Genomic DNA, 20,579 nt, shown 5'->3' on the forward strand with positions numbered 1-20,579 from the left:
ATGCATATAAAAGTGCACAGACACACTCAAGTGAACCAAACAAGATGTAGGAAATAAATGAATGAATGTTCAGATGTAAATGTTACCTGTGACAGACAGAGTGACTCCAGCTGAACCAGTTAAACTCCCAGTAGGTTGGTTTGTTGTGAACCTGAACTTGTACACAGCTGAGTCGCTCTCTCTCAAGTTAGAGATTCTCAGAGTGCACTTGTTGTTTCCACAGAGATTCTCCACACGACCTGAATACTCCGGATCAGTCCTTAGATCAACGTGAATCCCATTACTCTCTTTAATGAACCAGAAAGTTTCCTGAACTGTAGTATCATGGTTATTAAATGTGGATGGGTATGTGTAGGTACAGGTAATGTCCACTGTTGATCCTCTGACGGCACAGATCTCAGTAGAAGTGTAACTCACATCCCAGCCATTCTCACACTGTACCACTGTAACACAGAGAATCAGATTCATACCCACACCAGAGAACACTTAGTTTACTTTTTACTTTCTGTAGAAAAGAAACACATTTCCATGAGCAGCATTCCATAGCATTTCAACTAATGACTCCACACACTGATGACAAGTCCTGCATCGAGAGGAGAGGAACTCAGTCATGATGATAACAATAATAATAATAATAATAATAATAATAATAATAATAATAATGATTATGATAATTATAGTTAAAATAATAATATGTTTCAGACTCTGTAATATTTTTAGCTCTAGACGATAGAAACTTCTAAACAAAGATACAAAATAATACTGATGATAATTCATTCATATATTTTCTTTCTGCATCACTTTACAGGTGGTGATCTGAAAATGAATGAATGGTTCATTTATATTTTTACTTTCTCTCTCAAACTCACTTCAGGTGAATCAGAAGTCTGAGTGTAAAATAGAGTGACAACATGAATGTAGAGGTACAGTACCTGTCACAGTGAGAAGAAGGACAACAAATCCACTGGCTGCTGCAGTTACACTCATAGTAGCTGCTGCTCTCGTCTGTGACTTCAAACAAGAAAAACGTCCACAGATAAATAATGTGCACAAGATGAAACTCAGTCACATCACAGACACGTCTACCTACAACACAGAAGAGGCTGAGAATAAAGACAGATTCTGTAAGAGAAAGATACATTTAAATTGTTAAACAGCCCCCCCCTTCCTTCCACTTTCCACTTACCTTCATGCTGAGCCCGATGGTGGTAGAACTGAGGTTTGTACAAACTGTGGTTTGTTCAAGTGTGAGAAACAACTTTAGTGGCGGTTCATACCAAGCCTGTATCATCCACATCACAACATCTCACTGACACAAGAAAGACAAATTTAAGAAGACTTGAGTAAAACTGGTCTGTTTTTAATCTCATCTGTTCAATGTCTCATTAAGATGCATTAAAGATTGACATGAAAAAGAAAAATTTAAGATTTTAAATTAAGCTGGAAAATGAACATTCATTAACACTGTAAGTGACATCAAAATATTTTAAGAGTCTCAAAACAAAAGCTAATTATAACAAATGAAAATGTATGAACAGAATAAAAACACACTTTTAATGATCCCTAAAGAAAATCTGCTTTGTTGCAAAACTGTACATCACAAAGTCAGAAAAGAGCAAGTTATGAGTGAACAACAAATGAAATAAACAAGACTATAAATATAAATAATGTTGTATAGAAAAAGTTAAAGTATAATTAACATCAATTAACAACAATTAATCAATTATCCTAATGAAGAATAAGTAATAATATATTATCTTTTTTGTTTTACTTATAAACCTGGATCACAGCAGTACAACATTATTCTGTTCGTAACAACATTCAAGACTTCACATTAAGATTAATTCAGATTAAGACTAAGATGCATTTATTTGTCCCAAACACATGCACAGGCACACTCAAGCAGGTAGGGAAATGTAACCTCTGCTTTTGACCCATCTGGTGCAGGACACACAGAGCAGTGAGCGACCATGTACGGCGCCCGGGGAGCAGATGTTGGGGGAGTAAGGTGCCTTGCTCAGGGGCACTAGACAGGGTAGGGAGAATCCTCTTGGATTTTTGGACAGATCAATCCAGGTTCGTCTTTGCTGTTGTTGTTGTTTCTCAGTGGAGTCGAACCAGAGACGAACCAGAGACCTTTTCTGCCCATAGTCCAAGTTTCTGCCACTAGTCCACCGCCTCTAATGACAGAGACGTCAGAGGAAAATGTCCGCCGTGTGAACATGGTGGATTAAAACACACCTAACTCCTTCTTCTTCACGTGTTTAACACGTGATGTGAGAAATACCACAAAACACTAAAGTCAAACCCAACAGTCTCCCTCCATTCAATCAAGCTGCACCAGAGTTCAATCACTCATAGAAACCAGTCCTCTAACTAATCCTGACTGTTTTCATCAGTCTCACAATTATAAAAAAAGTGATACAAACAGGCTCCTGGCTCCGCCCCTTTATCAGGATTCTTGCCCAAATTTGATGAGTTCATAAACAAATCTGTTTAGTTTTCTGGTGTAATTCTGCTGAAAAACAAACAAACAAATAGAGAAGGAGTGAAAACAAAAGACCAAAAACATTTTTTTAAGAAAGAATCATAAAATCACAATACGTAACTCATTATCCATGTAATAACCACATTAATATCGTGTATAAGACATGAGATGAGTCACAAGATGTTACCACAGCCTCAAATGCTCATCACCAAGACGTCCAACATAGTTCAGAGGGTAACAGCAACAAAAAAAAAAATTATTGTAGAAATGAAAACAACTTCAACAACAGGCCAGCAAAATAGACAAAAGAAGGAAAACCCAACACACCAACCCACAAAGGGTCGTAGGATCTGAGAATCTTCCTTCAACCTAAACCAACATCAGAACTAAAGCTCACAGAAATAGAGCTGCGGAAACTGGACGACTGGACCCATCACAAAAAAAAGAAAAGAAACAACACAACTATACTCTTGTTCTAAAGGTCATGCTGTACAAACTGCTGCTGCTGCAACCGGGGATGGAAAGAGAGATACTTCCTGTTTCCTCTCACATACTTACAGACATACATCAACCAATCACAGTGCACCTGAGGAGAAAAGAAAAACAGGAAACCATGAGTAGAAAGGAAATGGACGGTGGTTTCCTCTTTATTCAAAAGCGTGGTCTTTTAGTTTGAGAGCTGGACTTGCACGTTCAGATTTTGTTGTGTTTTTACTCAACACCCTGAGCTTGCACTCACACAGCTCCTGCTGGTGCTTAGATTTGTTCTGCTTGTGCTCAAACTCTGCGCTTGCACTCAGATATTTTGTTGCTTGGACAGATTTCCTGTATTTATAACTACACATTATGGTTTCTGTAAAACTCGCTTGTACGGATGTTCTCTGAAGTCGTCCATCTTGGTTCTGTTTGTCCCAGTGGCTCTGACCTGATGCTTCACACCAGGTCTTCCTGCTCCTCTGTGTCTTCTGTCTGTGCTGCAGCAGCAACGTTCTCATACTCAGGACAGTTGTGTGACTGATGGAGGAGAGATGAGAAAATATTAATCCTCACTGGACTTTATTCATGAAACCTGCACATAATCAAAGTTCATTAAAAATAGCTTGAACGTAGTTGCGCACCCTGTCCATTTGTTTGTTTGTCATCAGCAGGATTACACAAAAACTGATAAACTGATTTCCACAACACTTGGTGGAAGGACGGGACATGGGCCAAGAAAGAAGTGTCAACTGTGCGGGTAGAGTCCACACCATGGTTCTTAAAACTGAGGCCTGCAGGACATGCTGAAGCCAGTCTGGAGTCCTCTCCTAGCGGGGGAGATTTCCCCAGTGTCCTTCAGGGACACCCACTGTATTCCTAGCCGCTCCTTGAAAGTTGAACCGTGACATTCCATTGGCTGAGAGCTAACAGAACCCCACGGCCCCCATCGGAAAGGGGCAGGATCCTTTCAGGTAATAAATACCTCTCCAGGTCTCTCCAGATGATTTAATTGCTAAAGGGTGCATCAAACAAACGTTTGTTTTATTTCATTTTCTTTATTTTTATCTTAAAAGTTGACGCTTTTATTTTGACAAGATCCTTTAGTTAATTTCATTTTGAAGAGACAGCGGCAGAAGCCCCCTGTCGCTGGCCGAGCTCAGAGACATTCCCCACGATCTACGAACAACTCCGCCACAGTTGTTACTTCCCTGCAGACGGACAAAGACCTTGTCAAGGAGCACGAGAAGAATCCGCTCCTTTCCGGCCGAGCCAGCGCCCCCGAGGCCACGGAAAACAATTCACTTCCTCTTTTCTGAATCCACACCATACCCACGCATGAAAGCACTGCGAAGCTGTACAAAGTAAGAGGCATATGTCTGGGCAGAGACTAGTTTTAATAATTAGCGTGTCATTATTTGAGTGTATGTTAAGACTATTTTGTGTATGACCAGCGTGTCGACTGTATTGAAGTGCACTGTTATCTTCCGACCAAGTTTGCTGAGACTTTACCGATCAAAAGATCGGTACACAACGCCCTCTTGGGTACCGAGTGGTAAAGTCACTGTAAAAATGTCCTAAATTTGCTTTGTTCAACTCACGTGACCTACCGCCATCTTGACTTCGGCCTACTGGCGTCATTAACACAATCCTCCATTTTGAATCACGTGAGTGTACCACCATCTTGAATCGGCCAGACTACGTCACCACGTGACTGCGTCATTACACCATTTCCACTCCCCCTATCTCTCACAAACACACGCACAAGCACACGCACACACATACACACACACAGACACACAGACAGACACAAGCACACCAACACACACACATAGATATACCATCGGTATTACATGTGTGTTCTAAATTGTGATAAGTGCTGCTGTTGTTGTAATCTGTGATATAGTGGAGTTTTGTTTGAATAGTAATCATTGATTTACATTAATGTTATTATCTTTAAATAAATTCTAGTGTAATTTAAGTATCTGTATCTTGTGATTATTTGTGCATATGTATGTGAATACAGCTGGATTATGATAGCTTGTGATCAAACTTAAAACCCTTCATTGTTCATTATACAATCATTAATATTAATTATTGAGATTATTAATTGAACTTTTATAAACTGAGACTGATCCTGACAGATTGACTGTTGGTCCCTGTTACCAGGGTTGTGCCCCGTCTTGATAAATTATAATTAAAGATTGTATTATTCTTAATTGATAATCGTATAATTTCTAATTGATTATTTTATTATTCTTAATTGATATCTTTATCATTTTTAATAAATAATTTCATGATTATTAATAATTAGCCAACATCAAGTCTTGCACAACACAACGCACCGTGACATCACCCATTGGTTTTTGAGCCGCCATTTTGAAGACTAGTTTTGACATGTTGTCCGGCGTCATTTTGGTTCTTTGAAACCAGAAGTTACCATATTTGGATGAGAGGGGGTTGAGCCTGACTCAGGGACCAAGGACCCTCCCCGCCCACTTAAACCAGTGACCTGCACCCAGTAGTAGCTGTCAATCACACGGTATCCATGACCCAATGCCTGCAGTGCTTTATGGTCTATTTGACTCTAAATGGATCATTCACTTCACTTTCTAGACCCAGAGTCTACGTCCATTTTAATATATGGTCAATGGAAAGAACCTTTTACATTTTGGGGCAGATTCAGACAAAGTAGCTGATCCAAGAAATGTTATATCTCTTTCTCTAACATGGTGAGATGAAAACAGTGATATGGAGTCATTCTTTTGGCCTCACTGTCTCTCACCTCTATCATCTCCACAGCTTCATTCACTTCTGATTTCAAGCTCAGAGTTTTCTTCATCCTGGATCGAAAACAACAACAAACACAACATTTGACAAGATGAACTTCATAACACTGAAACTAGTGTTTGAAGACATTTGAAGAAGACAGTAAACGAGCAAAGGGTGAACTGAAGGATTTGATTTACCTCGTCCACAGAGTCCAGACAAGCACTGGAACCAGCACGACCACCAGAGTCAGCCTGATGATATTCATGATTATCACTGACTTCCCTGGACAACAGACAGGAGACATTAGCAGTGTGGTTAGACTGATGACTCAGTTTGCCAGGTGATGGTGTTGGTCAATCAGTATTGTTCATGAGCAATATGATGGGCTTGATATACAGCTGGGACACATCTGGAAATCCTGAGTATTGATGGTTTAACCCCTTACTGCCTGAATTAATTTCCAATTATATAACAAAAATAATATTGGTGTTTTTGGCCTGTCATACAGATGATAAATTAAGTGAGGATTGTTATATACAATAGATATAAATTTAGGTATGAGGCAAATTAGCGACTTTAGGCATAATGTGGCATAACCTTAATTTAACAAATTTTGGTATGTGGATTATTATATTGATGCTGCTTTTGCTTGAAATTGAATAACAACATATGTTTTCTGTACAATCATTGCTGTTCCATCATAACAGTATTTCAAATACAGCTTAATACATCAAAGTAGCTTTGCTGCACAGTATGTATTTTCCACGCCGACCACTAGATGGCGGCAGAGTGCTTCCAATACCTTCTTTGGTATGTGTAGTATTTGCACCATCAGGCACAATCGTCACCTCGGCAGCATTAAGACCGGAATGGGGTTTGAGGCAAATTTGCGTCATTCGTCATTCATTGAAAAGGAGGAGGGGGGGGGGGGGGGGTGAAGGCTGTAGAAGTCAGAGTGCTACAATCACCTGCTCCAACAGTCAGATGTAAGGTGGCCTTACTACGTCCGTGTGTGTTCTGGGCCTCACACTGATACTTTCCACCATGTTCAGCTGTGATATTAGTGATGGTGAAGATTTGTCCTGATGCTGTTGGTGAGTCCTCGTCCTCCTTGTACCAGGTGTAGTTAGCTGCTGGGTTAGCATCACTGCTGCAGGTCAGAGTCACTGAGCTGCCCTCCATGATCTCACCAGAGGGACTCACTGACACAGAGGGAGGCTTTGGAGCGTCTGGTGTAAAACATGCAAGATCATGAAATCAATTCAGAAATATAGATTAACCAAATTGAGGAACTTTTCAATCTCTTGCTTTGATAAGTGCTTTTTAAATGTTAGTGCTGTCAGTTAAACGCGTTATAAAACTGATAAAATCTAAATCTATTTTAACTTTCGTTGACGAGACGAAAATGTTGGTGGTTGAATATCATCATATCAGGCCTTCATGAAGTACCAGGAGCGGGCGAGTGTTTGTGTCTGTGTGTGTGTGCTCCCAGATAGCGCACCGGTCCCCCCCCCCCCCCCCCCCCCCGCCCCCGCTCACTCGCTCAGAGACAGTGAGATAAGAGCTCGTTCACGTGAAGCAGCCGCTCAGTGGCTGGCTGCTTCTTAACTTTGGAAACAGTGAAAAAAAAGAGTTTGTCTGGTCTCAGCTGATCAGAGATCAGCACCTCAGCTTCTTGATCAAAGCAGAAGCTGCAGTTGGTTTCTACCGAGCTTCAGTATCTGTGTCCGCCTCCAGTCTGACTTGCTCTCGCTTTTTGTTTTAATATTTCGCCAACCAAAATATATATTTTTAAGCTATTAGGCTGCATCTATATGTTTTTATTTATTTCAAAATAGGGTACTTCTTATTTCATACATTTTCCACAAATATGGGGAGGACTCAAATAGCCCTACAAAGTTCTGTGTTTAATTTATTTCAAAGTAGGCCAACACTTGCCTGTGTATTTTGTTTGTTCGTTATTTTGTTGCTTGTCTGTTTGAGTAGCTGGCTGAAAGCAAAGAAGTAGTAGGCTTACCTGTTATTGGTAACCTAACTGTTACAGTTCATTGTTTCTGAAATAAGAGGCCTGACTGCTATGTACACATTTGCATAAAGCAAGGCAATCCACTTTTCCATGTTGATAAGAGCATTAAAATGAAAAATAAATTTATGGAAAAAATTAAATGAAGGGACATTTAGAATAGATACAAATTTGCCATAATTGTGATTCATTTTGAGTTAACTATGACATAAATGCGAATAATCGTGATTACATATTTTATCGTTTGACAGCACTATTAAATATAGATGATCATTATTAACCCGGGGAGCCAGCACAGACAGAAGCAGGTACTGAGGGTTTTTTTTTCAGTCCGTGTGTGTGAATGTACAAAATAACTCAACACATGAACCAAGATTTGCGAGACAGTGCTGGGTTTCATGGACATGTGGATGTTTTCTACTCACACTGGACGTCTAAGTGTAGAGACGTGGAGTTGATCCGTCCGTACTGATTCTCAGACTTGCAGGAGTAGACCCCGCTGTCCCCAGAGCTGATGGAGGAGAGATGATAAACACCCTCTGGTCCTTGAAGCAGAACTCGGTTCTCCTTGTACCAGGTGTAGTTAGCTGCTGGGTTAGCATCACTGCTGCAGGTCAGAGTCACCGAGCTGCCCTCCATGATCTCACCAGAGGGACTCACTGACACAGAGGGAGGCTTTGGAGCGTCTGTATGTGTGAAAACAGAATGATGATAACAGATGACAGACATTGTGTTTAACATATATGGTACGATGTGTTAAGGTGGACATATTATGAAAATCCCACTTTTCTTCACGTTAATTTGGGTATCTTGCATGTCTCAGACAGCTCAAGGTAAGCAGCGAGTTAACACGCGGCAAAAATGTTAGCTGATCCCACCGTGTCACCGCCGCTTCCCAGGCTACACTGCAGGGAAGTCTCCAATGCTCCCTCGCGTAAATCTCGATCAAAGTTGCTGAAATCTAGCGTTAGATCGCTGCTGCTACCCGTCAGACATCTAAGTGGCCGCATCAACATGCCGATCATCGAGGCGGAGACCCCGGGACACCTCTAAACGTTGACTCAACAGTGTGGAGGATGCTGCGCCAGCTCCAGCTTCCACTGCGGTGCTGCGCTGGGGCGCTGGGGAGGAGGGGTGTTTTAGACAGGGTAAAAAGGTGCTGTTTTAAATGATCCTTGTGGTATTTTGACCAAAATATGTTCCAGAAAATTTCATTAAGACCCCAAGGAACCATATCAACTGTGGTAAAATGGGCATAATATGTCTCCTTTAAAGTCAAAGGTGTTCAGCTGAGTGGAGTCACTGAGTTACAGCAGCAAGGTTGTTAAACAGACACAAGTTAATTCTTCTTGTTTAAGTGAGAGGTTTTTTTCAATGATTTCCTGTTGCACTACTGTTTCCAGACTCCCCTGAATGTCCACAGATTTCCAAACCATGGTCCAGTTTGTAACATGGACTTAAACGTGACATATTATGACCCTTTTCCACAATTAGACTTCCTAATAAAACGTGTGAAGATCCCTGTTCAGAGTGGCCTGTTTGTGGGTGTGTCTCCTAAACTGTTAATGAGCCACTGCTCCCCCTGCTGGGAGGTGTATGTGTGACGTGTGCACAGGAGCAGGGTTTTGTTTTCACCACAGTCTGTCTGCTGAGAGATGTTTGCTCGTCACGTGAATGTGCACAGTAAAGGAAATATCTTTCAAGTTTACTGAGGATGGTGAAATATTTATGGATGTTTTTACTGACACTGGGTGGATTCCTCTTTGTGCTGCTGATGATCTGACTGTGAATATTTATGGGGCAGAAGTCAAACGACCCATATCAGCATATATTTAAAATGTAAAGAACAAAGTATGGGGCAGATTCAATATCTCTTCACTTAATAACCTGTGTTTCACTCACATGTCACAGTAATAAAGATGTTTACTGAACTCCTTCCCAGCTCATTCTCAGCTGTGCAGTAATACTCTCCAGAGTCTGACGACCGGATGGAGCTGAGGACAAATTGTGTCTCTTCCCTGAGACGTTGAACTTGTTTATCTCCTCTTCTCTTGTACCAGGTGTAGTTAGCTGCTGGGTTAGCATCACTGCTGCAGGTCAGAGTCACTGAGCTGCCCTCCATGATCTCACCAGAGGGACTCACTGACACAGAGGGAGGCTTTGGAGCATCTGAAGGATGGTTTATATTAACACAGGATGAGAATACAATCAAAACTCTCTCTGTATTATTTGTTAACATTTTTAATTTAAATTATTTCCACATTATTGTAGCTTCATGAGGAGGAGTAAACTCACACACTGTAGGAGAAGGGAAACTCTCCTGTCCTTCTATAGCACAGTGATAGCTGTCTTCAGCATTAAAGTGTCGGAGGTGAAAGTATTTTTTTCGTCCAACAGGTTTATTGTTATTGTACCAAACGTAGGAAAGATGATCAGGGAGCTGACACCTGCTGTGACAGGTCAGCTCTGTCCAGGTAGAAGATGGATTGGCTGTTGATCTCCTCACATGTACCTGGAGCTGAGGGTCTGTGAACAAACATGTGATTTTATTTCAACATACACACTAACATTTCAAACTGACTCTAATGAAAATGTTACCTGTGACAGACAGAGTGACTCCAGCAAAACCAGTTAAACTCCAAGTAGGTTGGTTTGTTGTGAACATGAACTTGTACACAGCTGAGTCGCTCTCTCTCAGGTTAGAGATTCTCAGAGTGCACTTGTTGTTTCCACAGAGATTCTCCACACGACCTGAATACTCCGGATCAGTCCTTAGATCAGCGTCAATCCCATTACTCTCTTTAATGAACCAGAAGGTTCCCTTAACTGTAGTATCATGGCGATTCAACCTGGATGGGTATGTGTAATGTCCACTGTTGATCCTCTGAAGGCACAGATCTCAGTAGAAGTGTAACTCACATCCCAGTCAATCTGACTCCTTACCACTGTAACACAGAGCACATCAGAGAATCACAAGATGAACTTATACATTTATAAAACTAACTCCATGTATTTTCTCTGGTGAATCACCTGTCGGCAGGTTTTCATTTTAAGATGATGACGATGCCAAGATGAGGAAACTTTCAGTTCACATAAAACACATTGAAGTTCCCTTTAGACTTCAGTGTGAGGGAGAAACACACTGTTGGAGGTGAGGAACATGAGAAGAAAAGCCGCTGTCTAGCCGTCTTCCTGATGGAGTCTGTGTGAAGGGTCCAGGTCAGGTCATCACTGATGTGGACCCCGAGGAACCTGAAGCTGCTGACTCGCTCCACCGTGGTCCCGGTGATGGCAAGGGGGGCGTGTTCCACTCCTTTTCTCTTCCTGTAGTCCACGGACAGATCCTTCGTTTTGCTGACGTTGAGATGGGGGTTGTTGTCCTAACACCAAGATGTCAGGGCTCTGACCTCCTCTCTGTAGGCCTTCTCATCGTCGCCGGTGATCAGGCCTATGACTGTGCTGTAATCAGCAAACTTAACGATGGTGTTGGAGCTGTGGGTGGCCACGCAGTCATGTGTAAACAGGGAGTACAGGAGAGGACTGAGCATGCAGCCCTGGGGAGCACCGGTGTTGAGAGTCAGGGTTGGGGTGGAGGATGTGGTGCTGCCGATCCGCACCGCCTGTGGTCTGCCCGTCAGGAAGTTCAGGATCCACTCACGGAGGGCGATGTTGAGCCCAAGGTCTCTGAGCTTCGTGACGAGCTTCAGGGGCACGATGGTGTTGAATGCTGAACTGTAGTCAATGAACAGCATTCTCTCATATGTGTCCCTCTGGTCCAGGTGGGAGAGGGCAGTGTGCAGGGTGAGGGAGATGGCATCTGCAGTCGACCTATTTGGCCTGTAGGCAAACTGAAGAGGGTCCAGAGAGTCAGGGAGGGAGGAGGTGATGAATGGTTGGACCAGCCACTCAAAACACTTCATGATGATGGAAGTGAGTGCTACTGGGCGGTATTCATTCAGGCAGAGGGTTTTTGTTTTCTTGGGAACAGGGACAATGATGGTCTTCTTAAAACATGCAGGGACTACAGACTGGAGCAGTGACGGGTTGAAAATGTCTGTGGGCACATCTGCCAGCTGATCTGCACACAGCTTGAGAGCTCAGCCAGGGATGCCATTTCCACACGTATGACCTGGATATGACGGGAAGGGGGGGCAGCGGTCCTCCTGGGCCTATAGGATCTCCAAAGCCGGGGAATTGCTCTCAAAGCATACAAGGTGTTCAGATCCTCTGGGAGAGATGCAGATACTACATGAGCACTGCTGGTCTTTCCTTTATAGTCGGTCATGGTTCTGAGTCCGGCCCACATGTTCCTTGTGTAGGAGCCCTTGTAGTGAGACTCCAATTTGTCCCTGTAAAGTCTCTAGGCACTGCTAATAGCACTCCGGAGCGCTTACCTGGACTTCCTGTACCCCTCCAGATCACCTGAGATGTAGGCTTCAGTTCGTGCTTTGAGTTTGGCATGGACGTCACCATTAACCCAGGGCTTCTGGTTTGGGAATGTTCATACAGTAATCCTCCATATGACGTCATCGATGCATTTGCTTATGTAGCAGATGACCACGTCCGTGTACCTGATGATGTTGTCATCCTGGAACACGCACCACTCCGTCGTGCTGAAGCAATCCCGTCTCATTGGACTGTCCACCGCTGAATGGTTCGAGTCACCGGTCTGACATGTTTGAGTTTCTGCCTATAAGAATCAATCAATCAATCAATCAAATTGTATTTGTATAGCCCATATTCACTAATTACAATTCGTCTCATAGGGCTTTAACAGGTTGTGACATCCTCTGTCCTTAACCCTCAGCAAGAGTAAGGAAAAACTACTAAAAAAACTTTTACAGGGTAAAAATACGTAGAAACCTCAGAGAGACACATGTGATGATCCCTCTCCCAGGACGGTCAGAAGTGCAATATATGTCAAGTGCAGGAAAACATCATCAAGATTAAAGTTTTTAGTAGCATTGATGAGGGTAAACATTTTGAAGGATTAACTTCAATACTATATGTCAAGCAGTCCTGCTGCAATCATAGTCCATGGTCAGCAACCAGCAGGATCATGATCCACCATCCAGATCGGATCCACTATAGTCCACAGTCATTGTCCAATGCCGTTTATTTGGATCCATCATCAGGAGTCGCCTCGGTCGTGGTCCACCACCATTATATGATGCCAAACGAAACAGGATCCGCCATTACCACTACGATCAGCCCACAAGATATAGAGTCCGCCATACTGGATCCACCATTGCGACCTCTGATGCACGATCCACAAATCGTAATCCATGATGCGGCCACAGCGGCCCTGGATCTGCGGGCGGTATAGCAAAGGGACTACGGGAAGGGGTCAAGTCAGTAACATGTACAGATGAGATATGACTTACTTCGATGTGATAGGAATGAAGAAGAGGAAGGAGAATCTGGAAAGAGAAGCCCTGTGTGTCATGTGTCATGAATTCCTTTTGCGTCATCAGGGATTTTTGCCTTGTAATCAATGATACAGGCTGAACTTGGGGCTACACTGAGGCTCAAGGTAAATCTGACTGGCTACTGGTTTGTATGGTAGTACGATGAAAACCATGTGGCCCACTCAGTAGATCAGACATCAATACCTCTATTCCTTTTTAAACTAAACGCTTCGTATTTTAGAACATAGGGAAAGTAACGTTCTGCCACACTAATTACTAATTACCTCTAACTATAAGCTTTATCATAAAGGAAGGTTTTGAGCCTACTCTTAAACGAACAGATGGTATCTGCCTCCCGAACTGAAAGTGGTAGTTTATTCCACAGCAGAGGGGCTTGATGGCTAAAAGCTCTGGCTCCTACTCTACCTTTAGAGACTTTAGGGACGACAAGTTGGCCTGAATTCTGGGAGCGGAGTGCTCTAGCGGGTTGATAAGGTACTTACAGCTCTTTAAGGTAAAAAGGCGCTATATTATTAACGGCCTTGAAGGTGAGGAGGAGAATTTTAAATTCTATTCTAGATTTAACTGGAAGCCAGTGTAGCGATATTAATACTGGAGAAATGTGCTCTCTTCTCTTGGTTCTTGTCAGGACACGCGCTGCGGCATTTTGGACAAGCTATAGAGTCTTTAACAACTTACTGCTGGAGCCAGATAATAATGAATTACAATAGTCCAGTCTCGATGTAACAAAGGCGTGGACTAGTTTTTCTGCATCTTTTTGCGAAAGGACATGTCTGATTTTTGAGATATTACGCAAGTGGAAAAAGGTGGTCCTAGAAATTTGTTTTAGGTGTGAATTTAAGGACATATCAGGATCAAAGATAACTCCCAAGTTCCTGACTGTTTCATTGGAAGCAAGGGCAATGTCGTCTAGTGCAGGTATATCATTAGATAATGTATCTCTAAGGTGTTTAGGGCCAAGTATTATAACCTCTGTTTTATCTGAGTTTAATAAGAGGAAGGCAGCAGCAGAACTGAAACGTGATCCGAGCACCACAGATTGTTCACCTTGTAGCAGACACCTACTCCCTTGCTCTTCAACGAGTTTGTTGTCCGGTCCTGGCGGTGAATGGAGACCCCCTCAGGAACAATGGCGGAGTCCGGGGCCGAGGGTCGCGCCAAGTCTCCGTGAAAAACATCACGTTACAAAACTTAATGTCCCGTTGAAAAACCATCCTGCTACGAAGTTCCTTCAGTTTATTAACCAGAGACTGAACATAAGCCAGAAGAATACTTGGAAGTGGAGGCCGGATCTCACGTTTCCTCATCCTGACAAAGACACCGGCTGCGACCACTGTTTCCTTTTGACTCCTCCGTGTTCCAGGTACAACAGGTAAACAGCGCCATGGGTATTCTCCTGTTTGCTGGTGGCGGTGAAAAAGTGTTTTTCACCGTCAATCTGATGTTCAGAAGTAGTTATCTATCATATATGATGATAGGGCTCGCTTTGTCAGTACTGACAGTAGTATCCCAAGGGTTCAATGTGCCCATGCAGAAAAAAGTATTTAAAGACACATGAAGTTATGGTACAAATGCATAATCTCAAATACTCCAGCAGATGGTGCTGTTAGTGAAATACTGTAGATTAAACTCACACATTGATGGAGAGCGGAAATCCTCGAGTCCTTTAACAGAACAGGAAACTCTGTCTGTACGATGAAAGGTATCTGCATAAGATGCTCCTTCCTTCTTCTTCTGTTGATTCTTGTACCAGACATAGTTCAGATGATCAGGAAGACGACAACTGCTCTGACACCTGAGCTCTGCATTGTTATAAGAGACAAACTTCACTGATGTGCTCACCTGCACATGCAAATCTGTGTGTGAGAATAAGGAATTAATTTGAGTCCAAACTGACAACACACACATGCATATAAAAGTGCACAGACACACTCAAGTGAACCAAACAAGATGTAGGAAATAAATGATTGAATGTTCAGATGGAAATGTTACCTGTGACAGACAGAGTGACTCCAGCTAAACCAGTTAAACTCCCAGTAGGTTGGTTTGTTGTGAACATGAACTTGTACACAGCTGAGTCGCTCTCTCTAAGGTTAGAGATTCTCAGAGTGCACTTGTTGTTTCCACAGAGATTCTCCACACGACCTGAATACTCCGGATCAGTCCTTAGATCAACGTGAATCCCATTACTCTCTTTAATGAACCAGAAAGTTTCCTGAACTGTAGTATCATGGTTATTAAATGTGGATGGGTATGTGTAGGTACAGTTAATGTCCACTGTTGATCCTCTGACGGCACAGATCTCAGTAGAAGTGTAACTCACATCCCAGCCATTCTCACACTGTACCACTGTAACACAGAGAATCAGATTCATAACCACACCAGAGAACACTTAGTTTACTTTTTACTTTCTGTAGAAAAGAAACACATTTCCATGAGCAGCATTCCATAGCATTTCAACTAATGACTCCACACACTGATGACAAGTCCTGCATCGAGAGGAGAGGAACTCAGTCATGATGATGATAATAATATGACTCTGCAATATTGTGAGCTTAAGACAATATTAACTTCTAAACAAAGATGAAAACAATAATACTGATGATAATTCCTTCATATATTTTCTTTCTGCATCACTTTACAGGTGGTGATCTGAAAATGAATGAATGGTTCATTTATATTTTTACTTTCTTTCTCAAACTCACTTCAGGTGAATCAGAAGTCTGAGTGTAAAATAGAGTGACAACATGAATGTAGAGGTACAGTACCTGTCACAGTGAGAAGAAGGACAACAAATCCACTGGCTGCTGCAGTTACACTCATAGTAGCTGCTGCTCTCGTCTGTGACTTCAAACAAGAAAAACGTCCACAGATAAATAATGTGCACAAGATGAAACTCAGTCACATCACAGACACGTCTACCTACAACACAGAAGAGGCTGAGAAAGTCAAACTGTTAAACAAATCTTACTTCCTTCCTCTTTCCACCGACCTGCATGCTGAGACCGATGGTCGTAGATCAAACTGTGGTTTGTACAAACTGTGGTTTGTACCAGTGTGAGAAATAACTTAGGTGGCTGTTCATATCAAACCTGTATCATCCACATCACAACATCTCAAGGACACAAGAAAAATTAATTTAAGGAGACTTGAGAAAAACTGATGTGTTTTTAATCTCATCTGTTCAGTGTCTCATTAAGATGCAATAAAGATTGACATGAAAAAGACAAATTAAAGAAAGATTTAAAATTGAACAGGAAAATAAAAAGCCATTAATACTGTAAGTGAGATTAATATATAGTAAAAGTTTCAAAACAAAAGCAAATTAGAAAAAGTGAGCTTCACAATATAACGTAAAAATAAAAATATATGAACAGAATAACAAACACACTTTTAATGATCCCTCAAGAAAATCTGCTTTGTTGCAAAACTGCACATCACAAAGTTAGAAAAGAGGAAGTTGTGAGTGAACAACAAATGAAATAAACAAGACTATAAATATAAATAATGTTGTATAGAAAAAGTAAAAGTATAATTAACATCAGTCTCCTAAAGGTGCAGCAAGCTCCTTTATTATGTTACTAAAATTACCAAAATAATATTATAATGATAAATCAATAATCCTAATGAAGAATAATGAATAACAAATGACTTTTTTTGTGTAACTTATAAACCTTGATCATAGCAGTACAACATTATTCTGTTCGTAACAACATTCGAGCTTCACACCCTGAGAGAGATGTCAGAGGAAAATGGCCGCCGTGTGAACATGGTGGATTAAAACATACCTAACTCCTTCTTCTTCACGTGTTTAACACGTGATGTGAGAAATACCACAAAACACTAAAGTCAAATCAATGGGCCTGATGCAAACTTTGCACAGACACCAGAGGCAACACAGCTCATCTGGTGTCAGCAGTTCACTTTGTGTTAACGGTCACATTCAAGGCGTTCATCACGTAAGTAGCAGCTCACATCCACATGAGACGTGTTCCCTCCAGTTCTCAGAGGAAATGAGTTCAACTCCTGATCGGCTGATGATGGAAACGATGGAAACAATAGTGTAGAAACAGAAAGAAGAGAAAGGGACAGAATCCTCTCTGTGGTTTTATCAGTAAAACTCTTTACTACCATCTAGTGGCAGCAGTGTAGCACTACAACTAACTAATAATGCTTGTTTTGATAATTTTATGAATAGAAAAGTTATTTACAAGTTTACAGTTTGTCGACCGTCTGACACACACCACAGATATTTTCATGTTTGAAGCTGCAAGTTATAAAATGTTTGATATTTTTCATTCAGGCTAAATGTGGCGTTTTTAACAACTTCTACAAGTTGCTGATATATTTCAGATAAAAGTCGAGTCACTGAAGTCGTTTGGATTCATCCTCAGGGCAATTTATCCATTAGCTGTCAAGACAAGTCACTTAAAACTGAACATTCACTTCAACAATGATGCTGCAGTCTGACTGTCACCAAAGAAGGATTTATCCTGTGGGGACCATGATCAGTTGAATGAACTTCTATGAAAATCCATCCAGCAGCTGTTGAGATATTTCCATCGGGACTAAGGTGATTTCCAGACGTTGGTCTAAACAGCAGGAGGTGTTTTGACTGTGCTGTACAATGCAGCTGGATCCTCTCCAGTGTCCTGACCTCTGGTTCTGAAAGGAGATAAAACTAATGAATGATCAGGAGGTCATGGAGACGTAGCATTAAAGGAGACATATTGAGTTTCAAAGTTAAAAAGCCCAAAGTCTGAGCTCCTCTCCTGGTAAAACGAGCTCCTCTGCTCCACAGAAAACATGAAGCTCCTGAAACACCTCACCAGTAGCCCCGCCCATACCTCTGCATCATCGTCAGAAGTCAGGGCTGTAGCAAGCGTAGCATAAGCAGTATTTAAACGTAAACAGATGTGTTATGAAGTGGTTCATCAATGTTAGTGGAGGAGGTCATTGTTAGCGTTCTCATGGAAAACATCTCGGAAGAAGATGATGTGAGTTAAAATACGTGTTGAATGCTTCAATACAGGCTGAATGTCACAGTCTCTGCTTCCGTCGTCTGGAACAGCAGCTTCTAACACCAGCATCTGGAGAGAACTTTAGAATCCATTGTGTCACTGCCTTTTTGAAACAGTCTCTGCTGATTGGGGAACACCTCTGACACACCCACCAGACGAGAGCCCGCTGCACACGGGTTCAAACAAACATGTCGTTCACCACAGAAACGCTAGTTAAACTATAAGAAATGATTTGAGATTGAATGTCTCCCTCGTAAAGTGAGAGTGGAGGATTTCCTAAACGCACAGGAAGTGGTTAACCAATCACAACAGAGTGGGCAGGGTGACCAATCAGAGCAGACTGGGCATTCTCAGGAGGGGGGGCCTTAAAGAGACAGGAGCTAAAACCAAGTGTTTGAGACAGAGGCTGAAAAGAGGAGCTGCAGCAACAGACAGTCTGAGGAAAGTGATGTTTTCTGAACATTAAACATTTTAAAGTCACAACATTAATTAAAATGATCAAACTGAAAATGAGCAGAATATGTCTCCTTTACCAAATACACATGTTTAATCACACAAGAAAATTAAAGTGTAAAAACAAATGACTTCTATAGGATACATCTCTGTTTATTGTGTTTTGTGGTGTTAGTGAGGATAATGGTCCTGAATGAAGAGCTGCTCACCTCGGGGCAGATCTGTTAAAGTTGACAGAAGCGTACGCAACCTCCTCCACCTCCTTGTGTTCGCTGGGTTCAGCTGATCTGACGCTGGAGTAGATAGGATCCGTCTGACTCTTCCTGAAGTGGACACTGGCATAGTTGAGGTCACAGTTTTCCTCAGACTGATTGTGTAGACGCTGCAAACACAAATTTGCTTTTTAATCTTGTACATGTGGCAGAATGGACAACGTTAGAGTCCAACTATAGCAGCTATTGATTTATTTAAAACGCCTCCTTCTACACCAGACGTGTTTCAAGGACAGGAAACATGTGGTTCTACTATAAACCAAAAGGAGGGAAGGTCTTCAGTTTGAATTCCAAACACTAAATAACACACAGAAAATTACAACACCTAGCAATTTGCTTAAATGGATAGATTACCAGAAGGAAATTATAACACTAAATTTTTACTGTGATTTTAATAACTAGATTTTAATCCTCACATGACAGAGAAAAGGGTTTGATGTGAGAAATAGTGGCGTTTGAAAGGATTGAAGCTGAACTGTGTGTCTCACCTGCTCACTGTGGTCAAGTCTGTCCCCAGGATCAGCAGATTGATGAGAGTTTCTCTTTTTTCTGATCAATTGAACCAAATAACAAACAATATACAGAATAATTGAGTTGATTTAATTTAACAGATTTTCAGGAATTCATCGTACAAATCTTTAGTGGAACAGATTTTCTCACCTGATCAGTAGGAACACGGAGAGGAGAGTCACAGCAAGGAAAACTGCAGCAGCTGATCCAATGAGTGCTGATCTCCATGCTGCAGATAAAAATATGATGAAATAACTTTTACTTTATCATTTCACGAAATACTTAAAGGTGCAGGACGAAACATTTACAAAAACAACTTTTGTCATGTTTGCTAAACTCGATGGTCCGACTGAACATAAAGACAGTTTATTTTCTAATAATACAAGTGAAGAGTTCTAAGTTTTCAAAGGTTTTTGTTTTCCACACTGTCTGTCTGGTGAGAGCTGTTTGCTCGTCACGTGAGTGTGCACAGTGAAGGAAATATCTTTCAAGTTTACTGAGGATGGTGAAAGCTTTATGGATGTTTTTACTGATGCTGGGTGGATAAAATGAAAAGGACAAAGAATGGGACGGATTCAATATATCTTCGCCTACTGTACTTTAAAAGTCCAGAAAAATTATTAGCAATAAAACAAATAAAATTGTTGACCTAGTTTTTGTGTCAGGTGCTTCATGATTCTCAGCTGACGTCTCAAAATAATCAGTTTGCCAGGTGATGCTGTTGGTCAGTCAGTATTGTTCATGTGCAATATGATAGGATTTCCAGATGTCACAGCTGTTTATCAAGCCCGAGTATTGATGATTTAGGGTTTTTATGCAATGAAAAGGAGAGAGGGGGGGGGGGGGGGGTGTAGGCTGTAGAAGTCAGAGTGCTACAATCACCTGCTCCAACAGTCAGATGTAAGGTGGCCTTACTACGTCCGTGTGTGTTCTGGGCCTCACACTGATACTTTCCACCATGTTCAGCTGTGATATTAGTGATGGTGAAGATTTGTCCTGATGCTGTTGGTGAGTCCTCGTCCTCCTTGTACCAGGTGTAGTTAGCTGCTGGGTTAGCATCACTGCTGCAGGTCAGAGTCACTGAGCTGCCCTCCATGATCTCACCAGAGGGACTCACTGACACAGAGGGAGGCTTTG

The 20,579-nt window shown here is 41.7% G+C and overlaps 2 protein-coding genes and 1 long non-coding RNA gene across 3 annotated transcripts in view; all 3 read right to left on the reverse strand.

Moving 5' to 3' along the window:
* Nucleotides 1–1,334: 1,334 nt before the first annotated feature.
* LOC128437425 (uncharacterized) lies at nucleotides 1,335–6,019 on the reverse strand. The gene is made up of 3 exons (XR_008338210.1): nucleotides 5,932–6,019; nucleotides 5,748–5,805; nucleotides 1,335–3,502 (listed from the first exon to the last, which is right to left on the reverse strand). It is a non-coding gene; the product is annotated as an uncharacterized LOC128437425 (long non-coding RNA).
* A 2,182-nt stretch (nucleotides 6,020–8,201) lies between these two features.
* LOC128437422 (B-cell receptor CD22-like) lies at nucleotides 8,202–10,635 on the reverse strand. The gene is made up of 3 exons (XM_053419580.1): nucleotides 10,356–10,635; nucleotides 10,053–10,283; nucleotides 8,202–9,926 (listed from the first exon to the last, which is right to left on the reverse strand). Exons 1-3 carry the CDS (start codon nucleotides 10,420–10,422, stop codon nucleotides 9,652–9,654), a joined length of 573 nt encoding a protein of 190 aa, XP_053275555.1. The 5' UTR covers nucleotides 10,423–10,635; the 3' UTR covers nucleotides 8,202–9,651.
* A 61-nt stretch (nucleotides 10,636–10,696) lies between these two features.
* Nucleotides 10,697–20,579, reverse strand: part of LOC128437537 (uncharacterized) — a 47,782-nt gene continuing 37,899 nt past the window's right edge. Inside the window, exons 16-18 of the mRNA XM_053419738.1 lie at nucleotides 12,265–12,404; nucleotides 11,024–11,137; nucleotides 10,697–10,702 (exon numbers count right to left, since the gene is read on the reverse strand). Of these exons, the coding sequence (XP_053275713.1) occupies nucleotides 10,697–10,702; nucleotides 11,024–11,137; nucleotides 12,265–12,404 (260 nt within the window). The remainder of the gene's footprint in view (nucleotides 10,703–11,023; nucleotides 11,138–12,264; nucleotides 12,405–20,579) is intronic.

The sequence above is a fragment of the Pleuronectes platessa genome, chromosome 3 (genome assembly GCF_947347685.1).
Source record: "Pleuronectes platessa chromosome 3, fPlePla1.1, whole genome shotgun sequence".
Lineage (NCBI taxonomy): Eukaryota > Metazoa > Chordata > Actinopteri > Pleuronectiformes > Pleuronectidae > Pleuronectes > Pleuronectes platessa.

What these genes read in the sequence shown, in the direction of transcription:
- LOC128437422 (XM_053419580.1), bottom strand. Translation starts at nt 10,422, where the DNA reads ATGTTCACAACAAACCAACCTACTTGGAGTTTAACTGGTTTTGCTGGA. An exon ending in AGTCACTCTGTCTGTCACAG is followed by an intron (nt 10,284 to 10,355) that starts GTAACATTTTCA and finishes GTTTGTTCACAG; the next exon opens with ACCCTCAGCTCCAGGTACAT. An exon ending in TTTCCCTTCTCCTACAGTGT is followed by an intron (nt 9,927 to 10,052) that starts GTGAGTTTACTC and finishes ACCATCCTTCAG; the next exon opens with ATGCTCCAAAGCCTCCCTCT.